Source organism: Papaver somniferum, chromosome 6 (genome assembly GCF_003573695.1).
Source record: "Papaver somniferum cultivar HN1 chromosome 6, ASM357369v1, whole genome shotgun sequence".
Classification (NCBI taxonomy): domain Eukaryota; kingdom Viridiplantae; phylum Streptophyta; class Magnoliopsida; order Ranunculales; family Papaveraceae; genus Papaver; species Papaver somniferum.
The window spans coordinates 175,874,101-175,892,564 of NC_039363.1; the positions used below are offsets into that span (position 1 = coordinate 175,874,101).

At 36.7% G+C, this 18,464-nt stretch overlaps 1 protein-coding gene across 1 annotated transcript; it reads right to left on the bottom strand.

The window, feature by feature from the left end:
- Positions 1-663: 663 nt before the first annotated feature.
- Positions 664-2,729, bottom strand: LOC113291867. Its single transcript, XM_026541351.1, has 2 exons — positions 2,306-2,729; positions 664-812 (listed from the first exon to the last, which is right to left on the bottom strand). Exons 1-2 carry the CDS (start codon positions 2,727-2,729, stop codon positions 664-666), a joined length of 573 nt encoding a protein of 190 aa, XP_026397136.1.
- Between the last annotated feature and the right edge of the window lie 15,735 nt (positions 2,730-18,464).

The window sequence follows — 18,464 nt, forward strand, 5'->3', positions numbered from 1 at the left end:
AAGCTAAGCTCCAACGACATGCTACTATATTAATTGAACATGTTGTTATGCTAGCCTACCAGCGAGCCTCATGGATAACCTACCCAAAAGAGCCGAAGCGGATAGGGTTGAGATTGTGTCACAAACGGGCTAACTAACTCTACCTTCCATGTTAATTTCTGCAATATTACGCCATTGGGGGCTCGAACCTGGGACCTCCTGGAACGCATGAAACTTTCGGGAACGAGGATGACCAACTGAGCTAGGTGCCCGTTCTTCCATATTTTTCTGAATACCACTTTTTTTTTATAATAAAACAGAGAGTGCTCAAAAGAGCAACAAACTCACAGGAACAAGAGGTGGTTATCTGAGCTAAGACTAGCACCATGATGCCCCTCTACAGTCTGGTAGTTAACATTACAAATATCCTCATCAATCGGGACATAGAAAGACTGGAGAGTATCAAAAAACTGTTGAAGATTGGGACCTTTCCACTTTGAGTTTTGAAGTAAGTTTGATTGAATGGAGATTTTTGCTAATCTAGTAGCAGAAGAGTTTTGATGAGGAGCTATCTTGATTAGTTTGCCCAAAACAAAATCAATAGCTTCAAAATTTCCATCATGAGAGAGTGAAACTTCCTTGAAATCTTTCTTGAACTTCCATTTGGTATCCTTCCTTGATGGACTATAGAGTTGCATCATCTTCTGCATCAATGTTGGATTTCTGTATTTCCTTGCCCCATTCCAAAGCTAGATGAGCTCCTCTTCCTGCTCTGTCTGCTCTGCTGAGTCCAACTGTAGAGTCCTTGTAGTTTCTTGCTCTCACACATTGACCTGAGAAGGACAAAGCAATAAAAGTAAAGTTAGTATATGGTTGAAAATCACCATTAGCCATGTTAGTATTAAAATCTAGAATACTCATGCTAATAGTGATTCCAAACTTTTCCTTATGATGCCTTGTCAGCCTATCAATTCTTGCATTATGATCATTATTGGTATCCTGATAATATATTGTTCAGAATGTGCTCAGGATTGTTTGAAAGAGCATAAATTTTGAGTCATTTTCAGGCAGTACTGTCAGCTCAAGAAGGAATTTTCTGAAAACCAGATGACATCTGGCTTTCCAGATGAACCAGCAAATAGTTGCATAAGTAGCTAGCATTCCAGCCAGTGTTATAATTATCATTATGTAACCAGTTATTTATCCACTCATGAAAGATACCATAAACACTGAAAAGTTGTTGAGAAATCCCAAATTATCTTTCCCAGAATTTGGAAGCAGCAGGGCAAGCTAAGAGAACATGAGTGATATGATATTTAGCATTCTTGCAATAATTGCAGATATGATCAATATAATTCAGAATGCTAGCAGACTTAGCATTGGTAGGAAGAATTCCATGAGCACATTTCCAAATGAAGAGCTGGATGGCTAGAGAAGTATCAATATTCCAAATTTTCCCCAAGGGGCAGTGAGAACATCATTGGCATACTTATCAGTAATCTGCTTGTCATATATAGATTTTACAAAAAAAAAGTCTCCTTTATGAGATAGTCTACATCTTATAATGTCTTCGGCATTGGTGTTGTGCCGAGTGAGAAGGATATGTTTTTGAACATCTTGAGTGAACCAAAGAGCCAAAAGATCCAGGTTCCAATCCCCAGAGGTATTAAAAAGTTGGTTAACAACGGTAATGTTAGAGGGACAGTTATGAGGTTTTGGAATGATATCAGGATGACCATCAATCCATCTGTCCTTTGGTTACCTTTTCCAATTTTCCAGATGTAGTACTTTTGGATGTATGCTATGCCTTCAAGGATACCTTTCCAAATCCAAGAATCAATAGTTTTTGGTTTGGTATCCATCCTCATGACCTCATGGTTTGGGAAGTGAGAAGCCGTCATAGTACAACTCCAGAGGGATTGAGGTTCAATGATTAATCTCCAGGATATTTTAGTGATCATGGCAATATTGAAGAACTCCATATATTCTTAAAACCCAAGCCTCCAAGATATTTTGGTTTGTTGACTGTATCCCAGGCTATGTAATGGAGACCTATAGTTTTATCTGGTTCTTTGTTCCAGAAAAAATATCTCTAAATGGCATTCATCTCTTTGCAAGTGGCCTTAGGAAGCTTGAAGCAATTCATTTGATAGATACTGGAAGTAGAAGTAACAGTTTCAATCATGGTGACTTTTCCAGCTGTAGACATAGTGGCTTTCCATCTAGCAATCCTGAATTTTAATTTCTCAACACATGGTGAAGAGAGTAGAGCCTAAGTATTTATCCTTGATGTTGATTCTTTGAACTTTCATGGTGTGGCTTATACCATCATCAATATCAGGAGCATTGTATTTACTGAAGAAAATACCAGATTTAGCAAAGTTTATCATTTTCCGAGAAGTTTGACTGAAGTCTTGGAAAATCTTGATAAGATTGTGGCATTCCTTCATGTTAGCTTTACAGAATATCATACAGTCATCAGAAAATAGGAGATGGCTAATGGAAGGAGCATCTGAACACAGTATAATCCCATGAATTAGGCTTTGAGATTCAGCATGAATAAGATATCTTGAGAGAGCCTCCGTGCATAATAGGAACAAATATGAAGAAAGAGGGTCTCCTTGTATGAGCCCTCTAGAAGGCTTGCAGAATTTTCCAGGAGAACCATTAACCAAAACAACAAGATTAGTGGTAGATATACATTGCAGAATAAGGTTACACCATTGAGTACTAAAACCAATTTGGACCATAATTGGATGAGGAAGTCCCAATTGACTCTATCAAAATCTTTAGCCATGTCTATTTTGATGCCCATAGTTCCAACAACTCTTTTTTTCCTTTCCTGGTATTCATGTGGTGAATAAGCTCGTGAGCAATGGCTATGTTATCAGATATTTGTCTGCCATGAATAAAAGCAGATTGAATAGGGTAAATAAGTTTAGGAAGAAGAGGTTTAAGCCTTTGATCAAGAAGTTTGGATATGATTTTGTAAGTAATGTTGCATAGAGATATGGGTCTGAAGTGAGAAGGGGTGGTTGGGTTTTCAATTTTTGGAATGAGGGATATGAAAGTTGAGTTCATTTCTTTTGAGAGAAATCCAGAATTAAAAATTTTTTGAACCATAATAGTAATGTCTTCTCCCATAATCTTCCACTTGGCTTGAAAGAAGTTAGGTGGAAAACCATTAGGCCTAGGAGCTTTGTCTTCAGCCATACTAAGGAGAATAGATTTGATTTCAGTAGCATCAGGAATTCTAAGGAGATTATCATTTTCAATGTTGGTGATGGTAGTAGGTACGAGGTTGATAATGAATTGGTTTATGGTAATAGGCTTAGCAATGTCCATATGAGCAAAATGGTTGGTGAAGCACTGAGCAATTTCCTTGTTATTGTGGAGTCAGGTGCAATCTTCTTTTTGAATGGAGACAATTTTGTTTCTTCTATATCTTTTCCTGGATGAGTCATGAAAGAACTTGATATTTCTATCCCCTAGCTTAATTAATTGATCTCTACTTTTAGTTTTCTAGAAGCTTTCTTGAACATTCTTCCAGTGTTCCACAGCTTTCTTAGCCTCCTTTATGTCATTACCGCTGTTGATATTAAACTGATTTTTGGTGACCCAATCAAGATGTTGGAGACTTTATTAAAGGTTTGTTTTAACGTTACCATGAGTTTACTTGTTCCACAATTTGACTTTAACTTTAACATCTCTTAATTTCCTGGCTATCTTGATAGCAAAAAAGCCTTTGTGTTTTGTCTTCCAACATTCAACAATGGTGTCTTTACAATCTTGATGATCAAGCCAAGGGCTAAAGAATTTAAAAGGAATGTGTCCCTGTTTTCAATTAGGATTGGTATTGAGAAGAATTGGGTTGTGATCAGATCCTATGGCTGGTAGAGTTGGGAATGAGGTCAAGCCAAGCATCAATAGCTAGTTCTATATCAAGTCTTTTTTCAGTTAGGTGGGTGCCCAATCTTCTGTTAGTCCAAGTGAAAGGACATTCAGTGTAGCCTAAATCAGTAAGATTGACTTCTTCCAGTTTCTCCAGAAAAACATTAGCTTCACAAGAATCAATAAGATGCTGACTAATTTTTTCATGATCATGTAACAAAAAATTTAGATCTCCCATAATCAATCAGGGCAAGTTCTTGCTTTTGTCAGTGCTTTCAATCATTTTCCAAGAGTGTAATTTATCTAATGCCCCCAAAGCTAGGATGTATAGTGGCACTAATATGATTATTGGAGAAATCCTGGATGGTGACATGTAAATTAGTTTTCCAAGCTAGAACTATCCCCCAGCAGTATTAACTTTTCCTCTTGGTTCTAAAAACCAAAAATTGGTGACTCATCTGTTGCCGAGGATAACCTTAAGGCTTTTAGATTGTTGTTTAGTCTCAGATAAAAAGAAAATGTCAGGATTGTGCTTATTTAACATATTATTCAAATGTCACTAGTATTATGTTTTCCTAGACCTTGACAATTCCAAGTCATGATGGAGATGAATTGTTAGAAATAAGAAACACTAGGATATGAGAAAATAAAAATAGTATAGCCTAAGAAAAAAATGCTAAGGATAGTAATCTTAGTGTAAATAAAGATAGTAAAAAAAATTAAGAGTATACCATCTAATAGATTCTGTGTTAGTGAAAATAATAATATGGCTAGAAAGCAAAGGTAAGACACTTAAATATAACATTTGGTTAGAAGTATGTACCTTAGGAAGATGAAAAGGATTTGCTCCCCCAAGGTTGCTAGTAGTCAAATTTTTCAGATGATCCTCCTCCATACACTAATCCTGAAGGTTGGTCTTCTTCGTTGGATGCAATTGGTCCCAGTTGTGCAGGGTATGATCAGAAGGAGTAGAAGAAACATGATTTTTCCTTTTTGAGTCCAACAACTGAGGTTTGCTAACCATAGAGATATTCTTACTTTTAGTCTCTTGTTTCCTTCTTTCCCAATGCAATTTCTTCTGATTGTTGAATAATTCATTGAATTGATTTTGGATATCGGACAGATAGTGTATTGAATTGTAAGGGTTAGGGATGTTTGGAGTAATTTTTTGGAAAGATAGTGTCAGGGTTAAAAGAGTTTTCATTTCCAATATCTGAGGTTTGAGTTTGCCTCCTAGTATCTATTTTGATGTGGGTACCCTTTTTCTTCAAAATTTTATCCTTAGCTTTGTAGTTTTCAAGAATTTTCCTATGTTTCTTTTGACAATGGCTTCAGTATTTTGAGTTGGAATATCCTCAATAATGGGGTTTTGAAGGCCGGATTTAATATTATCAAATCCTCAGGACCATCCAGTTCTTCAGTACTATTCTTGATGACAATCTGCCTTTGAGCTAGTCTCATTTTGATAGAAAATTCTCCAGCAGCATCTTTATCAGAATAAGATCTTTTCTTGATGATAGTTTTAAGATTATTGGATGATGTGGTATTGAAGGTGTTGAAGTTGGAGGGATGGGTGTTGTTGCTAACCTGGAGGGGAACTTCTTCTTTTTCTTCACAAAGAAGACAAGTGTGGTCAAGGATTCTGCAAACTTTGCAAAAAGCAATCTCATTCAAAGCATAAGCAAATTCCAGTCAGTGAGAGATAGATGGTGTTTCATAAGCATCTATACCAAAATTTAGAGCTCTAGTAATATCAATGATCATTAGGACTTCAAGATTCTTCTCATCATAATCTCTACCATGAGATCTTTTTGCTTCTTGGAAGATACCATCAGTCTTGAGGATGTTACTGATATCAGGAATGATGTGTCTATGGACTCTTTTGACAAGCACTTAAATATTGACATTGTAGAAATTAGCTTCATTAATAAAATCAGGACCTGATGGGGGGGACTTTAGTTAGAACAATGAGTTTATCAAAGATACCTCTAGTGCCACCTTTCCTGAAAATTCTATAATATTTTATACTACAAAGCCTGGTAGAATAGTAGTTTCTTCTCTTTTTCCAAAGAGCAACCTCGGCATCTCTTCTAAGCTCCCAGTTGGAGTTGATGAATCTAGAGATAGTTCTGGTTTCATGAGAAATTTTGCTGCAAAATCTTCCAATGAAAACCCATTTTCAGTTTTCTTGTTTTTTAGGTAGGATGTTTTCAGAGTTTTTGAAAACTTTTGGAAATAGATCTTCAGGAATATTTAGTGTGGAATTCATTCGTTCAACCAGGTTGTCAACAGGCTCATTCGGTTTAGTACTATAAGTGTATGCCATGAGGTCTTTGATAGAGAAGAACATGGTAATGGTAATGGAGTTGATATTGGAGGTATAAGTGTTAGAGCATTGCTCGGTCGAACTCGCATGCGTTTCTATCTCAAGCATGTTTGTCAATGTTAGTAATCAAAACTATAAGTCTTGATTTCTAGTCTACTATAGCTAAGGTCTCGGACTAGGATAGAAAGTGTAGTTGAGCTCAAGAACTCCATGGCAATCATCATACAAGACGAAGGACTACTCAAGGAACCGGTGGATCTTCATCGACTAAAAGGTATGTGGAGACTTGAACTTATCTATCACTCAAAAGTATATTTATCTCCTATCTTGAGACAAAAGTCGTTTTCCTATATAGACTTAGATTATACACATTTGCCATTTCGAGCAGAGTTTATCTCGCCTATCTATTTCTCGAAATATGTGTTGGTAAGCTTTCGCTTTAACCAAGTTCATCTTTACCTAGTGACGAAAGTCATGACAAGTTTCAATCACTTTGGAAATTTCTTACTTTGACGAAAAATAGTTTGTGAATAACAACTATAGAATATCAACGTCCTCTAAGAATGTTCCAATGATTGAAATGAGAGTTTAAATTATATAACCATTGGAGGATATAAGCATTGTTGTAGAAACACATATATGTATAAGTCCTTATTCCTTGAACCGAAGTTTGCGAACTTTGTTGATCAAGAGAACCGGCATGGTGGCGTGAGCCAAGTCCGCGAACTCAGTCTGCGAACTGGCGGAAGTTCTCGACCCGAGAAATTCTGCTGGAGTTTGTGAACTCTGTCCGGGAACTTAAGTCCGTGAACCCAGTCCGCGAACTTGAGTAGGTTATATCTAAAAACGATGTCTGTGAACTTATTCTTATATAAACTAAGGAATGCAAATTGCAAACGGTGGCTATATAGTTCATGAACCGATTCGAGTGAATCAAATCGTTTTTGCTTAGATTGTGTCTTGTGTAGTTACATAAGATTTCCTTGCAATTGAAAAACTCTCTAACTAGTTCATTTGAGTCATTTGAACTAGTTATGGTGAAGAAGAATATGGTTGATATGAAAGTGATCATATGGCTATCCATTTGGTTGACTATTGTTGAACCAACAAATGTACAAGTTTGGGTACGGTTACGCAAGCCTAGAAACGTGCATTTCATTTGTGTGTAACAAGCTAGTTTTCGATCTAACGGTTGAAAGATATTAGCTTGAATCTAAATCAGGTTTTCATCTAACGGTGAATATTGAATGCTTTGTTACCAAGCTAACATTGATTGCAAACCCTGATTTGAAAGACTATATAAGGGAGAACTCTAGCAACTGGGAAACCTAATCCCCACACCTTATGTGTCATACTAGTTGTGCTAAGATAGAGTCGATTCTCCTTTAACCTTTGGTTTTTCTTCTAAACAAGGTTAACGACTTAAAGACTTCATTGGGATTGTGAAGCCAGAGCGATACTACTTTCTCGTAGTTGTGTGATCTGATCTTGTTGTTTCTATCGTACGAGTATAATTGTAATAATTGGCTTGAGATTGATATCTCCGATAGGAAAGATATAAAAGAAATCACAAACACTTCGTCTCATCGTTTGTGATTCCACAATATCTTTTTTCGCTGCGTCGATTAGGATTATTGTGAGGTGATTGATAATACTAGGTTGTTCTTCGGGAATATTAAAACCCGTTTATCAATTGGTTCCTGTTCACCTTGATTTATCAAAAGACGAAACAAAAATCGTAGGTATATTCATGGGAGACGGATTTATCTATTACCGTATACTTTTCTGTGTGATACAGATTTGTTTATTAAAGTCTTCGACTTTGGGTCATAGCAACTCTTAGTTGTGGGTGAGATCACCTAAGGGAATCAAGTACGTAGCATCCTGTTGGGATCAGAGACATAGGAGCATAATTGTACCTTGGATCAGTGTGAGATTGATTAGGGTTCAAATACAGTCCAGACCGAAGTTAACTTGGAGTAGGCTAGTGTCTGTAGCGGATTAATACAGTGTATGTTCAATCTGGACTAGGTCCCGAGGTTTTTCTGCATTTTCGGTTTCCTCGTTAACAAAATTCGGGTACCTGTGTTATTTCTTTTCCGCATTATATTTTGTTATATAATTGAAATATCACAGGTTGTGCGTTGTTCAATCAATTAGAATATCCGACCTTTTGGTTGTTGATTTAAATTGATTGACACTTGGATATTGGTCTTTGGTACCATCCAAGTTATCTCTCTAGTATTTGATAAAGACTCACAGATTTCTATTTGCTTGAGTATATATCAAATCGAGAGATTGAGATATAAACTCTTTGATATAATTTTTATCTAGATTGAGTCTGACTGTCTAGTTGATTCTCTAGAAAGTATATTGGAGTTTGTCCATACAGATTGCTAAGAGAAAGATTGGGTGTGGTTGTTGTACCCCCGCTTTTTTAGTAAGCAAGGTTATGTATGAGGCTAAAGCAGTACACTTTAATTTGAATTTTGAAATATAAAATCTTAGTTGGCTTGAAGGATAATTTGTTGTTACTATGCAGATGAGAGTGACTCTTCTTAATACTCCAACCAATAGTAGAGGAGAAGTACAGTTTCCATGTGATTTCTAAGGTATTCCAAAGCCTTGTTAGCATAATTGTGCTGACCGTGTTGCGTTGGTAGAAAACTTTGAGAGGGAGATCCATCTATGAACTATAAGACAAAAGAAAGAAGAATATGCATAGTATAATGGTTAGTTGGCCCGTGATTCCTTTAAAGGTAAGAAATTTGTTTTGCAGTTTTGGCCATAGAGTGACAGACCAAGAGATGATAACATGCATATATTGTTTAGTGTAAAGTTTCTGATAGCGTGTGCTAGCTATATAATGATCAATCATAAGTGGGAGAGTATAGGCATTTCCATGAGATAAGTTGGTGATAGAGGAAGAAAAAGTTGAGAGAGTACTGAACCAGTTTGAGTAATTCTGCCTACTGTATTTAGATTCTCTTGAAGTAGCGCTTTAGCGAGTCCGCAGAGATAGATTTTCCCTTCATATTATTGGACTTCTGAGTCATGAATGGGCTGATGGTACGTGTGTTACTCCAGTCATCTTTATCCACCGTATTTTTTTTTCGCCAAGTGGGATAGAGGTAAGAGTCCACCCGCCATCTGTCAAAAGAATAAAATGAGTAGAAGTTAAGTAAATTTGGGAGGAATGATTTCTATTAGGGTATAGGTGATGATAGTCTAGTTGAGGAAAATTTGAAGCAACATGGTAGGGGGAGAAAAGGTTAGTGAATAGAAAGATTTCTCTTTGGGAATCGCTGCCAATTAATGGTGAAACGACCCAAGGCCAAAGAATTAAATCCTTTATAAAAACCCTTTCAATTGTCGGAGATAATCTCAATTTCTTTTCCTCCTTTTCAACTTCAAGCACTCTCAGTTTGGAATTGAAACTATTTGTTCTTTTTCCATGGCTGATAATGAGAAGAAATCGGACCGGAAGGGAAAAAAATTTTGCAGGAGGTTGATATTGAACCTCGAATTCACTGTTATCCTCATGAGCATTGTGTAGATCGATTGCCTTCCGAAATTTGTTTTCCCCAAGGTTGTGAATCTCCAGATTTCATGGAAAGTTTTGCATGGTACTTGGATTATTTGCAGCATGGTACTCGTTTACAAACATATTTCTCTCACATTTGTACGACTCCTTCTCTCCCCCCTCATCTGATTCTCTTTTTCCCGTCAACTCCTAGCTGTTAGCTCTGTCTCCTAGTGTCATAACGGCTAGTTTTCAACGGAAACTTTGTCGGATCTCCCTAACCTCTCTGGATATCTATGATCCCATTTATGATTTCAATTTCTAGCCTATGCATATTCACCAATGCACTTTCTCATGTTATCTATGGATTCCACTAATCTAAATCACTTATGCTTATGCAACTTTCTCAACATAACTTTTAAAAACATCACAGGCATCACAGGAATTACAGGAATAACAAGTATCATAGGTATCTTTGATAACACATTCATCAACATTGGATATCTCAAATTCAATCACAGTCACTTACTGGAGAATGCTAGATGTCTGAAAGCTAGAATTACGAATTTCAGTACCACCATTACTATCACTAGCAATCACACCTTTAATATCATTTTGCATTCCTATTATAATTTCTCACAACATTATCTCCTGCTTATACCCTGATTAACAATTATACTCCTTTGGTTGAGTATTTCCATTTGGAAACCAATGTCAAACACTACATCAGTATTGTTAAGTTAAAACCTATACTTCATCATCCACATCTCATAGATGAACAGTTCAAACCAACAAACTTCAATTTAACCATACCCAAAAACCATAATTATCCTTACAAACTTCAACAACTAAATAGTATCTAAAAAAGTTTAAACATAAAGCAAACATTAAACCACCTCATCCTCAATTTAAGCACTATATCCAAAACCAAAGTTCTTCTCATAAGATTGCAGGATCTGGAGAATGAGGAAAACCAATCTTACTTACTTCTGATGCTGGTGAGTCTTGTTCCGAGTTCCTTGACTGACACTACGAGTTCAGCTCCGAGTCATACGCATAGATGGACCAGAATTCGCGGTTCTGGTGTTAGAGTATGCTGCTCTTCAACAGGACTGCCTCGGCCCGTTTCAGTCCCTCCATCCTGATTAGCTTGCTCTGGTGCGGCGGTAGCTGGACCTCCATCGTCAGAACCGGTTCCTGGCTGGACTGGATCGGTGGAGGATTAAGTTTTTCTGGAAAAAATAGCTCGTCCCATATGACCAGTTACGGGACAAAGTGCACCCAACTCTGGAAAATGCATTGGCTCATCGTATCGACAGGGCCGCGCAGCCAACTGACGGACCATAAATCTCGCATCTGCAGGGAGAGTGATGAATTTAAATCCATTTCTACTCAAGACAGAAATAAGTAATCGAGCAGCAACAACTAAAACACCATCATGGACTTGAAAAGGACCGAACTTGGAATGATATGCATACAAAATCCAATCTTCATCGTCGGATCCAGATCGGCGAGGCCTAACAGCAGGAGACGGAGACTCAGTACCATCCACATCAGCTATATCAACATCACCATCCTCTTCCCCTCCTGGCGGATTGCTAGTCTCACCACTTTCCACATTGGCTTGATAGCTGCTGCTTCCTCTCTCATTTCTCCCTCCTCGAATCACAAAAGGATTGCTAGTATCTTAATTGATTGGTTTTGGCTTTGGATGATTGAAGAACTGAATCAATTTTTCAACTGTAGAATCAACCAACAATTCATGAACAACACCTGGAGGCCCGCCTTGTTGCAAACTCTCTCCTTTTTGAATAACACCTGAACATCAAAAAGTTTGAAGCTAATATTTCAGAAATGCATTTTTTCTTGCAAAGCTCTATACACCTACCAAAAGTGAACACATTCTGAGACGTATAACATCATCATCAGTTTCTCTTGCAAAGCTCTATATACCTACTAAAAATGAGCAAATTCTGAGATGTATAACATCATCATCAATTACTTTGAACAGTTGAAAATATCATTGGTAAATAATGAGTACTGTATTTCGGAATGCACTCGTTTTTGGTAGGTATATGATGCTTTGTAAGAAGAATATATCCCCGAAATATTAGCTTTAAATCCGCTATTGCGTAGTTTTTTTTTTAAGAAAAAAAAAGAATGGCGTCAAAAATGTAAGATAATGTGAGAATAAAAGTGTAAGATAGTCATTACCTTCTCTCAAAATCCGGGTGGATCCACTCACATGGTAATTCTTTTAAAATAAGTCATTAACTTTTTAACTATTTTTTCAGCATGTGAAAGTTGGAGCGGTAGAAAAAGCGTGTCGGCTTCAAAACGCAACTTTTCGTCATGACTCCCTATCAGCAGATACTCCAAACTCATCAGCAAAATGTATAACCTTGAAGAAATGTTAAGATTATGAATGATGGAACTGCATCATCTTTTCTTGAGGTTTAACAATTTAATGTACATTGCTTAATGTCTTTGTCTTATTATGTTTTTCTGCAGTTGCGTTGTTGGGTAAATGTGTTTTAATCGTGTACCATAAGTTCAAAAACCATTATCTCTTGCTCCAAAAACCCCGATTATAGAATAATCTTCCTAGTTTGAGGACCATAAGTTTTATTCGAGGTGTACCACCAGAAGATAAAGAGGGATATTTTGAAGTAGAATGAAATACAGTACCATTTATCCAACTAATTTAGCTAATGACTAATTTCGTCCTGAATTAGTGTTAATTCGATTGATTAATAAATTCTTAATCTTGTTAAATCTAAATCAACTAATGTTAATGATTATAAAATATGGAATGTTTTTTTTTCTCTTTTCCTTTTTTTTTGTACAATCATCAACAAAGAATCGGTCGATGTTTATGCTCTCGTAGGCCGATTTTGGTTAATGTTCATCATTGATTAAGAAAACTCAGAATGGGTCAATATTAGTTACTACATATACCGATTGTATCTTCAAAATCAAACAATTTTTTTTTACCCAGGATCGGTCGATATGAACCTTTACATCAATCGATTATTTGCTGGTGTTAAAAGGCATCAAACATATTCATACTCATTCTCAAATCGAGTATGACTTCATACTCATTTTCAATTCGAGTATAAAATGATACTCGTTTTCAAATTGGGTATACTCATTTTCAATCAGGGTATAAAATTGTTTTCATTTCAAGTAAAAATTTTATACCCGAACTGAAATCATCACTCGGCTTTGATTTCATACTCATTTATTCTATTCTATGAACGAGCAGTAACTGAAAAAAAGATGGTTAACCTGTAAAATCGGTCTTTATAAGAAATCAAAGAGGTTATACAATCGGTTTATGTGAAAATTCACATTATTAATACAATTTTATCGAAAAAAACGTATAGAACACTTAGTTTATCTTCCATACCAGAATCAGGCGATATGGGCATGAACATCAACCGGAAAAAACATACAAAATAATCGATTGACGTGTTCATGACCATAGATTGATTATTAAAGGAATCGGTCAATATGGACATGGACATTGACCGATTATGGTTAAACACAGAAACCCAAGATTGTAATTTTCAATTTTGAATGGATAAATCAATCACAAATATAACTAAGAGATCGACAATGTTTAGTTTGATTTTATTTTTTTTCAAAAAAAAAAAAAGAAAAAGAAAAATAATGCAATTTCTATTAAAACGATGGGTGTAGTTATAATCTATTGATGAAATTAGGTTTTAGTTTTAGTTTGTTAGGGAAATGACGTGAATGAGTTTTAGTTTTGATATAATTTAAATAGGTTTAAAATATAGATGGATAACGCTTAGGATTAAATTTTAATAGTGGGGGAAACTTAATACTTTTATCTAGTTTAGACACCCCTTATCCCTTTAGTGTAGGTGGGTGAAGAAAATGATACGCCTCAAATAATTTTGTAGGACTCAAACTAGGAAGGTAAAATAGTTGTCTAAAATACTTTTATCTTTTAAATCAACTAAACATACCCCAAAATACCCAATCTTATAAAAGATATCTAGTGTCATTCAACCACCACCAACACCACCAGTAGCGCCTCCACCACCACCAGCACCATAACCACTAACAGCGCCACCGACACCAGCACATTCACCACCACCGCTACAACTGCACTTCCACCACTGCCACCACCTCCATCACCAGCGCTACCCATCCGGTACTGTTGGGGTTTTGTTCCGTGAAGATTCCGGAACGTAACTTGGGTGTTTCCCAAGTTATGCGGTTTCCTAGTTTAGGATTTCCTAATTAAGGTGTGAGTCTATTTTTAGGAGTTTTAAGACTTGGGGATCAAGGATTTGTCTACTATATAAGAGGGCTTATATTGTGAATAGAAATCCATTCTCTTGGAGAATCGTCTTGGAAATCCTCTCAAGAACAAGAGTGATCGAGGGTCACAACCGTTGTGTCCTACAATGGTTGGTGATGGGGTAAAATCTATGTGAGAATAGTGACTTGTAGTGAGAACGGGAATGGGAGAAATATAGGTTTTCTAGAGATCATATGGGGAAATCTAGAATCCATGATGTTCTTGTCTAAAGTCAAAGCAACCATGGCGGTAGAAGTTTATGGAAGAAGAAGAACAAAGTAAGAGGTAAACTCTTCGTAATATGTCTTTTTGCTTCTAACGTTTAGCGCTAGTGGGTTATATAACTAGTTGATTATATGATGTGTGTCGATGTAACAACTTGTTATGATGATGAAGATTCTCGGGGTGGTTTTAGCCGTGGATGTAGCCTACAAAGGTGAACCACGTAATCTTTGTGTCGAGTGTGATTTTCTATTATAATATTGATTATATATTCGTGCTAGTATTATCCATTCATTCTAATATAAAGATGTAAAAAGAGAATTCGAGCTAAGTTATCTAAAGTAGGAAGTTTCATGGAATTGATTTCTACCGAAATATGCCGGTTCGAGATGAACATAACCTCGGTTTCCCGACAAGTGGTGCGGTGAGCGTGGATAAAGATGGCAGTGATTCGGTAATTTGAACAAGAGGTTTCAAAGAAGAGAAATCTTGGTTCGTAGCAGAATGATATAGATCATGAAGATGATGAGTAAATCAATACCGACCAAAGAATGGGACGACATCAAGAAAGATTCGACAAATTTGCTTGATGTGACTATGATTCGTTTTTAAGGCGTTTTCTTTGCAAGAGAAGATCGTTCGTGGGTTCAACTGGCGTCTGCAAAATATTGCCAGGAGAATGTTTTGAATCATGGTGGTGCTAGATGATAATTGTTCATACACAACATATGAAGATTGTATCATGTTTTGTCTACATGGAGGATGACTCAAGATTGTTGGTTCTTGGAGTTGGTTAAATCCGTCTGGAATTGTTTGATGGCTCAGTTCAAACAATGTCAAGTGTTAGACATGTGTCGAAGTAGAAGTATTCTACAAAAGGTGGAATAATGAGTAATCATGGCGACGAAGTAGTTTGATACAAGTTATGCAGAAACTTGTATAAATTATATGAAGAAGTTGTTTGTGGTGATGCTAGAAAATCAAAAAATAGCAATTCTTGTGGTGCAAGTGCAAAGGAAGAATTTGGCTTAGGTGGTGGTTCAAGCTCAAAGTACAAGACAATTTTGATTCGTGCTAGTGATGATGTCTGTGAGGATGGCCTTGTATAAGGTGGTAAAAATTCATGCTTTGTTGAAGTGAAGACGAAGGTTTTGTTCACGTCACAAAAGGTGGTGATTGTTGTGGTTTTGTTCCGTGAAGATTCCGTAACTTACAGGAACGTAACTTGGGTGTTTCCCAAGTTATGCGGTTTCCTAGTTTAGGATTTCCTAATTAAGGTGTGAGTCTATTTTTAGGATTTTTAAGACTTGGGGACCAAGGATTTGTCTACTATATAAGAGGGTTTATATTGTGAATAGAAATCCATTCTATTGGAGAATTCTCTTGGAAATCCTCTCAATAACAAGAGTGATCGAGGGTCACAACCGTTGTGTCCTACAATGGTTGGTGATGGGGTAAAATCTATGTGAGAATAGTGACTTGTAGTGATAACGGGTATGGGAGAAATATAGGGTTTTTTAGAGTTCATATGGGGAAATCTATAATCCATGATGTTCTTCATGTTCTTGTCTAAATTCAAAGCAACCATGGCGGTAGAAGTTTATGGAAGAAGTAGAACAAAGGAAGAGGTAAACTCTTCGTAATATGTCTTTTTATTTCTAATGTTTAGCGCTTGTGGGTTATATAACTAGTTGATTATATGATGTGTGTCGATGTAACAACTTGTTATGATAATGAAGATTCTCGGGGTGGTTTTGTCCGTGGATGTAGCCTACAAAGGTGAACCACGTAATCTTTGTGTCGTGTGTGATTGTCTATTATAATATTGATTATATATTCGTGCTAGTATTATCCTTCCATGCTAATCTAAAGATGTAAGTGGAGAATTCGAGATAAGTTATCTAAAGTAGGATGTTTCATGGAATTGATTTCTACCGAAACATGCCGGTTCGAGATAAACTTAACCTCGGTTTCCGGACAAGTGGTGCGGTGAGCGTGCATAAAGATGGCAGTGATTCGGTAATTTGAACAAGAGGTTTCAAAGAAGAGAAAATCTTGGTTCGTATCAGAATGATATAGATCATGAAGATGATGAGTAAATCAATACCCAACAAAGAATAGGACGACATCAAGAAAGATTCGACAACTTTGCTTGATGTGACTATGATTCGTTTTGAATGCGTTTTCTTTGCAAGAGAAGATCACTCGTGGGTTCAACTGGCGTCTGCAAAATATTGCCAGGAGAATGTTTTGAATCATGGTGGTGCTAGATGATAATCGTTCATACACAACATATGAAGATTGTAGCATGTTTTGTCTACATGGAGGATGACTCAAGATTGTTGGTTTTTGGAGTTGGCTAAATCCGTCTGGAATTGTTTGATGGCTCAGTTCAAACAATGTCAAGTGTTAGACATGTGTCGAAGTAGAAGTATTCTAAAAAAGGTGGAATAATGAGTAATGATGGCGACGAAGTAGTTTGATACAAGTTATGCAGAAACTTGTATAAATTATATGAAGAAGTTGTTTGTGGTGATGCTAGAAAATTGAAAAATAGCAATTCTGGTGGTCCAAGTGCAAAGGAGGAATTTGGTTTAGGTGGTGGTTCAATCTCAAAGTACAAGACAATTTTGATTCGTGCTAGTGATGATGTCCGCGAGGATGGCCTTGTATAAGGTGGTAAACATTCATTCTTTGTTGAAGTGAAGATGAAGGTTTTGTTCACGTCACAAAAGGTGGTGATTGTTGGGGTTTTGTTCCGTGAAGATTCTGGAACTTACCGGAACGTAACTTGGGTTTTTCCAAGTTACGCGGTTTCCTAGTTTAGGATTTCCTAATTAAGGTGTGAGTCTATTTTTAGGAGTTTTAAGACTTGGGGACCAAGGATTTGTCTACTATATAAGAGGGCTTATATTGTGAATAGAAATCCATTCTCTTGGAGAATCCTCTTGTAAATCCTCTCAAGAACAAGAGTGATCGAGGGTCACAACCGTTGTGTCCTACAATGGTTGGTGATGGGGTAAAATCTATGTGAGAATAATGACTTGTAGTGAGAACGGGTATGGGAGAAATATAGGTTTTCTAGAGTTCATATGGGTAAACCTAGAATCCATGATGTTCTTCATGTTCTTGTCTAAAGTCAAAGCAACCATGGCGGTAGAAGTTTATGGAAGAAGAAGAACAAAGGAAGAGGTAAAATCTTTGTAATATGTCTTGTTGTTTCTAACGTTTAGCGCTAGTGGGTTATATAACTAGTTGATTATATGATGTGTTTCGATGTAACAACTTGTTATGATAATAAAGATTCTCGGGGTGGTTTTGGCCGTGGATGTAGCCTACAAAGGTGAACCACGTAATCTTTGTGTCGTGTATGATTGTCTATTATAATATTGATTATATATTCGTGCTAGTATTATCCGTTCATGCTAATCTAAAGATGTAAGTGGAGGATTCGAGCTAAGTTATCTAAAGTAGGATGTTTCATGGAATTGATTTCTACCGAAACATGCCGGTTCGAGATGAACGTAACCTCGGTTTCTCGACAGGTACCACCAGCACCAATCCAACACCACTTCACCATCACCAACAGCAAATACACCACTGGCACCACTATGGCCCCCATCACTACCACCATCGCCAACCCGCACCACCACCGCTAACTAAACCGCCACCAGCAATACCAAATTCATTTCCACTACAAATACTAGCACCACCCGGCCACCCCAATTAACACCACCATTAGCATCATCATAACCATCATTGCCACCTACAACAACACTATCACTACCATCGATACCAACGCCACCCACTACTACTAAACAGAACCACCACTAACAATCAGCAACAACACCGCCAAAAACTTTCCATATCACCTACAATATAGGTTTCAACGAAAAAATGTCAGGAAAATAAAAGTTGAAACCAAATTAAACCAATGTTGTTGGTGACATGGTAATTTTTTGATGTTGGTGGGTTTCAACATAAACTTATTATTTTCACGAACAAAACATTGGATTCAGCGTCGTATTAATTTTGTCAAAATATGTTGAATTTAAACCTAGTTTCAACAGAAAATTGTCATTTCATCAACACAACATTAGTTTCAACGATGAAACCAAATGCATCAACTTCCAAGTTAGACAGAATAAACTAAGAACATAGTTTCAACATAAACTTATTGTTTAGCTAGC